Source organism: Anabrus simplex, chromosome 1 (assembly GCF_040414725.1).
Source record: "Anabrus simplex isolate iqAnaSimp1 chromosome 1, ASM4041472v1, whole genome shotgun sequence".
In the NCBI taxonomy this organism is placed as follows: domain Eukaryota; kingdom Metazoa; phylum Arthropoda; class Insecta; order Orthoptera; family Tettigoniidae; genus Anabrus; species Anabrus simplex.
The window spans coordinates 865,826,600-865,837,704 of NC_090265.1; the positions used below are offsets into that span (position 1 = coordinate 865,826,600).

Consider the following 11,105-nt stretch of genomic DNA (forward strand, 5'->3'; position numbering starts at 1 on the left):
CATGGAATATTATTAAAGAAATTGGAGGGAATAGGATTGGACATAAGGGTTATACGTTGCATAAGAACATTTTTAAATTCAAGAGTTCAGAAAGTCAAAGTAGGAAATAATATATCACAGGATGAGAAAGTTTGGAAGGGAATTGCACAGGGTAGTATAATCAGCCCGTTAATTTTCTTCATATACACAAATGATTTAGGGAACAATATAACATCAAAAATAAGATTGTATGCAGATGACATAATTGTTTATAGGGGAATAAATAACATTGAGGATTGTTCAGAATTACAAAGGGACCTTGAGTGTGTCCAACGATGGGTTGAAGAAAATAATATGAAGGTTAATGGAGGCAAATCAACTGTTACAACATTTACAAACAGGAGTTTTAAAACTGAATTTGAATATACTTTGGATGAGGTAGTTATCCCAAATGATGGCAAGTGCAAATACTTAGGTGTGAGATTTGAAAGTAATTTGCACTGGAAGGGTCATGTTGATGACATTGTTGGGAAAGCATACAGATGGTTACATGGCATGAGGCTACTTAAAGGATGCAACAAAGAATTAAAAGAAAAAAATTTACTTAAGTATGGTTCGTCCATTATTGGAATATGCAAACAGTGTTTGGGATCCTCACCAAGAATACCTAATAAAAGAAATAGATAGTGTGCAGAGGAAAGCAGCAAGATTTGTAACAGGGGATTTCAGGAGAAAAAGTAGTGTATCAGAAATGTTAGAGGAACTTGGGTGGTAAACTTTAAGTAAGAGAAGGGAGAAAACTAGATGTATAGAATTATATAGAGCCTATACAGGAGAAGAAGCATGGGGAGAAATCCATGAGAGGCTTCAGTTGGAAAATAACTATATCGGCAGAACTGACCACAAGTATAAAATTAGAAGGAATTTTAGCAGAAGCGATTGGGGTAAATTTTCATTCATTGGGAAGGGCGTGAAGGAGTGGAACAGTTTACCAAGGGTAGTGTTTGATCCTTTTCCAAAATCTGTACAGATATTCAAGAAGAGAATAAACAGCAACAGAGAAAATAAATGAAATGTTAGAGGGCATTTGACCAGTGCAGGCTATTGTAAATAAAAAAGGTGTGTGAAAAAATTAATTCTACCCCCTGGTCCATGGAGTTTGGACAGCCAAAGTAGGGGACTGCCTGTAGGGGTGAAGTACAGTGGGGACTTCGAGGGCCCTGAGACCGCTACAGTAGCTGTGAAGGCCCTTCAGGAACTCTGAAAAGTGATGGCAAAAGGGGCTCTGGTTAAGACGCAGCAGATCGTTATGCTACTTAGGTTCCAAAATGGGTAAAAAAAAAAAGTAAATAAATTCAATGTAAATTTTAATCTTATACCAGTTGTATAGTATTATTTGAAGTAATTCCACATACTGTGTATGAGTTGTAAGTATGTTTGTAAGTATAGGAGATATTATAAGTGGAATTTTGTAAACAATATAAATTTATAAAGGATGAGCTGTTTGTTTAATAGAAAAAATTGTTAGCGAAAATTGTATATTATTGTATTATAGAAACATTTTCTTCTTCTCTTGTTAATTTAAAATTTAGTGCTTTTGCCACTGAGGTAGACACCTCATTTGCAAATAAAGAGATTTTGATTTGATTTGAAGAAGCTGATCCCAAGAAATTCTTGCAAAATTTGTAAAAAATAAACAGTCTGTTGGTTGATTATGTCGTCTAACTATAAGATCAAGGTGTAAACTGCCAGAGTTATGTCTTCTATAAATCTTTACCATCATTGGCATCAATCTTTCACCAAATGTCTTCAATCATATCCCTGCCACTGCTCTATTTATATGCTGTATTTTTTTGCATAATTCACACACTTTTTTATGACAAATACTGGCAAAAAAAAAAGATAATGTACAAAATGTATTATGCACCCATATTGACTTATGCAGATGAGACCCGGACAGTGACAAGTAGGGATGAGAGTAGAATTCGAGCCAGCAAAATTAAATACCTAAGAAGTATGGTAGGAAAGACAGAGTGACAAACTAAGATGTTAGAAAGGAAGTCTGAATAGAAAACCTATATGAGAGAATTGATAGAATAAACTACGATGGTTTGAATATATAAAGAGGATAATTAAGAAACGAATACCAAAACAGATGATGGAGATGAAGTTCGAGAGAAAGAGAAAGAGAATGAGAACGAGAGGGAGATCTGGAACAGTGACTCATCGGAGGACCATCTTGCCAGTCCTTTAGGGTCTGATTAGCATGCCCGGTGTCATGCTGTTACCTCAGGCATTCTTGTAGATCTTCTTCTCCCATATCTCAATGATGTTAAAGAACACTGCACTGAACTTCTGGATATGCATTTGGTAAGTATGTGATTTGATCCAGCGTGGACAGTTCTAGCCAGACACCACGGTCAGCCACTGCGCTGTTTGCTGTGGGTCATAATGTAATGCCTTCTATGAGGTATTCCCGATACATACAACACCATCATGATATGGTGGGGCCACCAACTGATAGTTACCTTTCAATACTGCTATCCCATGACTCTTAGCATGTCATTACATCATTGTATATATCTTGATTTGTCATTTACGAGTTCCCTTCTATGAATTACAGTTTAGTTATGTGGGGCAAATCAGTTATCTCCAGTGTCGAAGCCCTATCTTCCTATTGACCTCCCTCAAGAGCTTATATTGTAAAAGACAACCCAATTGAACTCAACCACCACCAGAGTTGTCATGACATTCTCACTCAATGACAACCTACCACTATTGTTATACTATTTGTAACTCAGTACTGGGCTGGTACATAAAACCTTATTCAAAACTGCCAACAGTGGGATTGGAACCCACGATCACTTAAAATGTAATATTTTGATATTTATTTTAATCTATCTGAAGATGTGAATCATAGCTTAATATATCCACAAAGACGCATACAAAATGCTGTCAGTTGGTAGTTACTTGTTCACATCTATTTACAAATTAAATACACACATAACCTTATTCACTGCTGTCACTAGCAAAATACACACATCAACAGAGCTGCCATTTTTAACAAATGCCTATCACTTCAACATGGAGACCGCACCCACTGCATGTTAACCACAAATACGTGTTCACCAGTGAAACTCCTTCTACACCATAACTCTACTAAACAATAACTCGTCGTTACCATCAAGACCACCTCCTTATATACGTGCCTGACCAGGCTCCTAGAAAGATACATTACTAAAATACCTTCTCAAAAATTCTAGAGTGCCTAACAACATGATTATAATGTACAGAATATTCTACCATCATCTAGTGCCTTTCTGGAAGATACAGTATGTTTGAAAATACTGTATTGGATTACAAATTATATATACAGGTAAGAATAAAATATTAATTTACAGGTATTTACATTAATTGAACTGATATAAATGTCTATATACAGTGCATGTTTCATGACATAACCTCATAAACAACGCGATCGTATTGTATGTACATGTGGTTTAATAATTATAATAATACTAAATGGATGTAAGCACTTCATAGCTATACATTACAAATAATAATAATAATAATAATAATAATAATAATAATAATAATAATAATAATAATAATAATAATAATCGTAAAATAATAATGATAATAATTCGAGCTCGATACTCGCATTATTTACCCATGGGTAAGAGGATATTGTTTTCAAGTTATATCAGTTTATTGCACATGCGTCAATATACGTCCTATAACTTGAAACAATTTCCACACTTTGTCACAGTCGTCGACTTTGCCTGGGACGTAGATTGTGTCTTCTTTCTTCCTCGATGTCGCTGGATGTGCTCTCCTCCTTTTGACCAGCTTGTGCCATGTCGGGGGTCGGGGTTGCCTCACTGCCAGCCTCTTCCTCGATAATAGTTGATGCGTTCTCCTCACAATGACCAGATAGTGCTGTGTCATTAGTAGCCTCTCCTCCAGGCTTACTCCGTATGCGCAGTGGTTGGGTGACTCGCTGCAACTCTGATGCATGGACCTTGACAGGAGGGTTAGTCTTTAGTAAGTAGACCCCATAGCCCTGCTGTTTATCCACCTCGATGGGACCAACCCACTTAGGTGCGAGACCTGCGTGAAACCCTCCAATCTTATTACTGACTGAGTGGTTACGTTGCAGTACTTGTTGGCCTGGTAGGACGATCTTGGTCTCTTCGACATATTGAGCCTTGGCCTGGGTAAGGAATCTCTTCTCGGCCCAAACTTGCTTCTCCTTGTTGTTCTGCTGCTGCTGCTCCTGCTGCTGCTGCTCTGCCAGAGAAAGAGCTGCATCATCTTGAACTGAAGTGGGTGGTAGACGAATCTCCCAATCCCCGATGCCGTATAGCTGTCGACCAAGGAAAAGCTCTGCTGGGGAATAGCCGGTGACATGGTTGATGCATTGTTGCAGGGCAAAGAGTGACTGTGGTACCTGACGGTCCCACAGTTGATGTTCTTTGTCTATCAGATGGACCCATAGCATCCTTTTCAGCTCTTGGTTCCGTCATTCCTTTGGATTGGCCCTTGGGTTGTAGTTAGGGGTGGTCCAGTGCTCCACACCCCATTCCGTCATCATTTGCTGCCACTTTGTCGAGGTGAACTGACTCCCGTTGTCTGAAAGAATGCACCGCGGGTAACCTTAGCGGCTGAATACCTCATCTTGTAGAAGGCTGGTTATGCGTCCCGTCATGGCTTCTGGTATCGGAAAGGCCTTAATCCATCTTGTGGAGAGGTCAGCGATTACTAGGAATCCTGTTTCAGCCTGTGGTGTTCTAGGGTAAGGACCCATCAAGTCCAGGGCTATGACCTCCAATGGGCATTGTGGCCATCTTCCTCGTTGGCTGGAATCTGCCTTCCTGTTGCTCGCCTTGGGGCAGGCACAGATGTAGCACCCCTTCACATAGTCCAGGATGTCTTTCTGCATGTTGATCCAGAAGAATCTTAGTCGTATAGACTGATATGTCTCTTTGCCTCCTGGATGTTGGGCTTCAGTGCTAATGTGGAACTTCTCGAGGATGTCCGCCGTGTACGGTCTGGGGATCACCATTGCTGCAGGCATGTCAGAGAAGTGCGACCTGTACATCAAGAGTCCTCCATCAACCCAGAAGTTCCTGTAGCACATCTTGAATTCCCTCGGGACAAGTCTACTATCAGTGTTCTGTCTCCTAATCCACTGTGTCATGGTCCTATAGGGCTTGTCTTGTTCCTGCCACTGTTTGATCACTCCCAGATCAATTTCCTCCTCGATGGTCATAAAGACAGGTTCCTTAGGCTCACTCAGGTGTTTTCGTAGGAACTCCCTCTTGACAATGGTGCTCCTACAAATATGAAGTAATGTTGCTCCTAGTTTCAGGTTCCATCGCCGGGTGCCTAGATAAGCTGTCTGCTCCTATGATCGTCGGTCTTGGGATGTGACATACATCGAAATCAAATTCTGTGATTAACAGAGCCCATCGCATCAATTTCGATTTTGAGCCAGAGACCGAGTTCAACCATTTGAGAGTGGCCTTATCGGTGTAGAGCTGGAACTTCCTCCCATCCAAGTAGCTTCTGAATTTGCCTATGGCCCACACCATGGCTAAGGCTTCCTTCTCAGCAGTGCAGTAGCGTTGTTTGGTGGGAGATAGCTTCCTGCTGGTATATTCGATGATGTCCCTTCCGTGGTCACTCCTCTCCTGGAACAACACTGCTCCTAAGCCAGAGTTGCTGGCATCCATCTGCAGACACATCTTCCGTTGAGGGTCGGGATGGGCTAGACCAGGAGCATTGCATATCTCAGCCTTAATGCCTTGGAATGCTGCCTCTTCCTTGCTGGTCCATCGGAACGGGCGGTTATTATGGAGTAGATCAGTAAGTGGTATTGCCTTCTCTTCAAAGTGTGGCACGAAGCTGCTATACCATCCATACAAGCCAAGGAACTGACGTACTTGTCACGTGGTCCGTGGGCGTTCAACTTCTTTGATAGCTCGAGTCTTCTCCAGTTGCCTTTCTAAGCCTTCAGATGTTAGGACATGGCCAATATATTCTACGTGGGACTGGGTGAAATGGCACTTCTCCAGTTGGCAAGTCAGTCCATGAATCTTCAGTCATTCCAGCACTTTCCTCAGAGGTACAAGGTGTTCTTGAAAATTCTTTCTGTGAATTAAAATTAAAATACACTTGGCAAAAATCTCCAACACATCCTGATAATACTTTATCCATCTGTCGCATGAAGGTGGCAAGAGCATTCTTCAATCCAAAGGGCATTACTGCAAACTTTTACAATTCTCTCAGTGTCATGAAGGCGGTCAGTTATCTAGAACTTTCCTCGACCTCGGCCAGTATCCGAAGTTGAGATCCAGTGTTCTGAAAATCCTAGGTCCACTTACTTGTTTCAGTGAGTCTTTCAGGTCAGGCACGGGGTAGGCATCGCTAACGGTCTTCTCGTTCAACCTGCAGAAGTCCACACACAGTCGATACACCCCATTCTTCTTCCTCTTCTTCTTCTTCTTCTTCTTCTTCTTCTTCTTCTTCTTCTTCTTCTTCTTCTTCTTCTTCTTCTTCTTCTTCTTCTTCTTCTTCTTCTTCTTCTTCTTCTTCTTCTTCTTCGGTAAGATGATAGGTGAACCCCAGCAGGATGTAGAGGGTTCGATGAGACCTTGCCCTTCCATCTCTTGAATCTTCTGGATGAGGAAGTTACGCTTATCCAGGTTGATTGGATATAGACATTGCTTGATGGATGAGGAAGCGCTGCACTCAATGGTGTGCGTTACCTTGGTAGTCCGTCCTATTGTATTGGTGATGGCTTCCGGAAAATCCCTTAAGGTGTGTCTCAGCTCCTCCTCTTCACTCGGTCGAAGATGTGTTAACTGGATATCTTCCAGGTTTACATCGACTTCCGTATCCTTGCGAGTCCAGAGATTTCCATCGTACCAGGTGACCCTCAGATGTCTGTTTTTTCCCAAAAAGACTTCATGAGCTGCATAGTCTAGGATCACTTTGTTTTCCACCAGAAAGTCATGACCTAATATGATGTCAGGTATCAGGTCCTGAATCACTGCAACATCAATTACAATAGGCATGTTCATGCATTTAGCGGTTACGTTAGTCTGTCCTTGGATGGAATAGGTTACCCCGTCCACTGCTCCCACTACTCTTCCGAGATGGCGAGACTTTTTAGGGGGTAGTAATCTGGCAACAGTTCCATTGACGAATGAATGGCTTGCTTGGCTGACGAGTATGGCTGAAAAATTCTCGTTGCCAATCCTTAAGATGATAGCCGGGTGGGGTTGGCCTATTCTACTTACTATCTGACCAATCCCTCTCCTACTTGACCAGGGTTGCTTATTTATCAGGTCCTGAGGCACATTCCTGTTCCCAGTACCATCTCCCCTCAGTCCAGAATGGGCCGGACCTATGTACTTTTTCCGACATCAAGGCTGGGCACTTGTTCTTCAGGTGTCCTGCTCTTCCACACTGGTAGCACTTCCTAACTGCGCTGGTCTCTTCTGTAGCTTTGCTCTTGTGTTTCTCCTCCAGCTGGGCAATGATTCTGCATAGATCATCAAAGGATTTGGGTTGTAATACTTTCACTAGGGGTTGAATCTTAATGTGGAGTAGCTCTATGATATCTGGTAAGATCTCATTTTCGCTTTCTTCTGGGTGCAGATGCTTGAAGAGTTGGTACTTCTGTAGGACAAAGGCGCTATCTCTCATGCCAGTGGGTTGTGCCTCAGTCAGTAGCGTCCTTTTCACGGAGCTCTTTACCCCTTCACAATTAAACCTAGCGAGGAATTCACTCTTGAAGTCCATCCAGTTTAGATTTAAACCCTTCAAGTTGTTCCACTGGGTAGCGGCTTGTCCCTTTAACCGCGGTGTGATGAGTTGCACGAAGATGTCCTCTGGTAAATTAGTCCTTCCTAATAGGCTGACCGATTCCTTGATGAAGCTAGTTGGGTTCTCCTCCAGTCACCCATGGTATTCTGGAAGGCCCTCTATAATCACCTTCAGGTCTAGGTGTGCTGTATTGCCCCTGTTTGCGTTAATCTATCTTCCACTACGTGAAGGATGTTTTCCCTTATATTCTGCATATCTTCCTTGATGGTCGAAAACCGGTTTTCTAACCTTCCTTCAACAACAGAAATATGGCTCCCAAGATTTCCCTCGACGGCAGAGATAGAGCTTTCAAAATTTCGATGTTAGAAATCCTCCCCTCGGCCTGTTGTTTTATGCCGGAAAACTGGATTTCCACCTCCTCCTTGAGGTCCAAGATATCCCCTTCCAGCTAACTTACTCTACGATCAATCTGGTCAACCTGTCCAAGTTTTGACCTGATGTCCGTTATCTGCTGCGTTAATTGATCGGTGATGTTGCTAATTTGCGATGAAATTTTGACATTTACAGCTGAAATTTTTAATTTTAGGCCCTGTTCTACATTGTAAACCTGTGTGTACACTCGTGCTATCTGTCCGCTTAAAACTGAGTTCGCTTGAGAAATTTTGCCTCAATGTTTGTCATTTACATCTGAAATTTTGTCATTTAGGCCAGAATTGATGTCTGAAATTTTGTCATTTAGTGCCTGCATCATGGTCATTAAGTTAGAATACATTTTAGGGATATTTACCTATTCTCCTGTCTCGGAATCTTCATCGACTCCGATGAAAAACTTTTTGGGATTTTCTCCATTTCCCACGAGATGCACCCACTGCATGTTAACCACAAACACGTGTTCACCATTGAAACTCCTACTACACCATAACTGTACAAAACAATAACTCGTCATTACCATGAAGACCACCTTCTTATATACTGTAGTGATCTCTTCTTTCCGTTCGTTGGGAGATTCCTCTTGGTAAGTTCATCTTTGAGTTGTTTCAGCGACATATTCTGTAGATCACTTGCATTTTGATCAACTACACTTGTATTCACTCGTAAAATTTTACGTCCTGTCCCACGGTCACCAGTTAATGTATCCAAAAAGACGCACACGAAATGCTGTCAGTTGATACAGTTATTTATTCACATCTATTTACAAATTAAACACACACATAACCTTATTCACTGCTGTCACTAGCAAAATACACACATCAGCAAAGCTGCCATTTTTAACAAATGCCTATCACTTCAACATGGAGACTGCACCCACTGCATGTTAACCACAAACACGTGTTCACCATTGAAACTCCTACTACACCATAACTCTACAAAACAATAACTCGTCATTACCATGAAGACCACCTTCTTATATACGTGCCTGGCCGGGCTTCTAGAAAGATACATTACCAAAATACCTTCTCGAAAATTCTAGAGTGCCTAACAACATGATTATAATGTACAGATATTCTACCATCATCTAGTGCCTTTTTGGAAGTCACAGTGTGTTTCAAAATACCGTAGTGGATTACAAATTATATATACAGGTAAGAATAAAATATTAATATACAGGTATTTACATTAATTGAACTGATAAAAATGTCTATATACAGTGCATGTTCCATGACAACCTCACAAACAACGCGATCGTATTGTATGTACATATGATCTAATAATAATACTAAATGGATGTAAACACTTCATAGCTATACATTACAAGTGATAATGATAATAATAACCATAATCATAAAATAATAATAATAATAAAAAATCGAGGTTGATACTTGCATTATTTACCCATGGGTAAGAGAATATTGTTTTCAAGTTATATCAGTTTATCGCACGTGTGTCAAGCTTCTCTGAAAACATGAATTTAGCAATAGGGTCAGTTATAACTTTAACTTTATAGTTCTTACTATTTTCTAAGTGTACGCATTCATCTTTGTACATTTTGATGGGGTGAATTTTGTTATTTTAAGGCTGAGGAATCATTAGAGATGGCTCCAAGATCTGTTGACTCACATTGTTTTCTTACCAATTAGTCTAATTTTTCTTTTAAACAAAAGTATTTTATGTTCTTACAGGTATCTTTCATGCTCAGTTACGACAAGCAAAATGTCATCCAGGCCATCCATTAACCATTGATCCCATTTATGTCTTGAAGGCTCTGCGAGATTTTGTAGCAAAATTCAGTGAGAAGAAGGAAATGTAAGTAAGAAAGTTTTAAAAATCCTATTAATGGTAGCTATTATTTATAATAGCTTTAAAATTAATTCAAATCACACAATTTTGCCTTTGTTACCTTGAGATGCTTTATACAAAAAACCAAGGTCAGATTATTATTATTATTATTATTATTATTATTATTATTATTATTATTATTATTATTATTATTATTATTATTATTATTATTATTATTATTATTATTATTATTATTATTGTTGTTGTTGTTGTTGATGTTATTATTAATATTATTATTATTATTATTATTATTATTATTATTATTATTATTATTATTATTATTATTATTATTACAGTTCCAGTTTCCCGGGTACTGTTAATAAGCCTCTTCCATGACTTCCTGTCCATATACAGCTTGTCATGGAGAACATCATCCACTGTCCATCCTCTTGCAAGTAGATCAACCTTGATCATGTCCATCCATTGGGTTTTAGGTCTTCCTGCAGATCTTTTTCCCTCCATCTATCTTTACAAATTTGTTCTGGTTGTTCTTGTAGGCTCCATCACATGCCCGTACCACTGTAGTCTGGATGTGCCGATTCTGTCTAATAGGGATGTCTTCATTCCAGCTTCTTTCCTCACCTCCTCATTTCCTAACTTGTCCATCTTGGTCTTCTGGATTGTGGAGATAAGAAATTTCATCTCTGATGCTTGCAGTCTTGATGAATCTCTTTTTGTGAGGGTGCTTGCTTCAATACCATAGGTCAATATTGGTATGAAATAGCTGTTAAACATCATCAATTTGGCTGGTTTTGGAATCATGTCATCCCATAAAAGTGTTCTAACTTTTTGGTAGAATTCAGATCCCTTTTGCACTCTGTTTGTAATTTCCTTTCTGACCAAATTATCACTGGAGATTACACTTCCAAGGTAAGGAAAACAATCCATACACTGTAGCTGGTGGTCTCCTGGTTTTACACTCGCGGGATGCCCTTCTCTGTTGACTGCCATCACCACTGTCTTGGTTTCGCTGATGTTGAGGTTATATTCCTGGAATTGGGATTTCCATTCGTTGA

At 40.0% G+C, this 11,105-nt stretch overlaps 1 protein-coding gene across 1 annotated transcript in view; it reads left to right on the forward strand.

The window, feature by feature from the left end:
• The window catches only part of LOC136857307 (dynein regulatory complex protein 1), a 256,632-nt gene that overhangs the window by 187,686 nt on the left and 57,841 nt on the right, over window positions 1-11,105 (forward strand). The window contains exon 15 of the mRNA XM_067135886.2: window positions 9,933-10,056. Coding sequence (XP_066991987.2) covers window positions 9,933-10,056 — 124 coding nt within the window. The remainder of the gene's footprint in view (window positions 1-9,932; window positions 10,057-11,105) is intronic.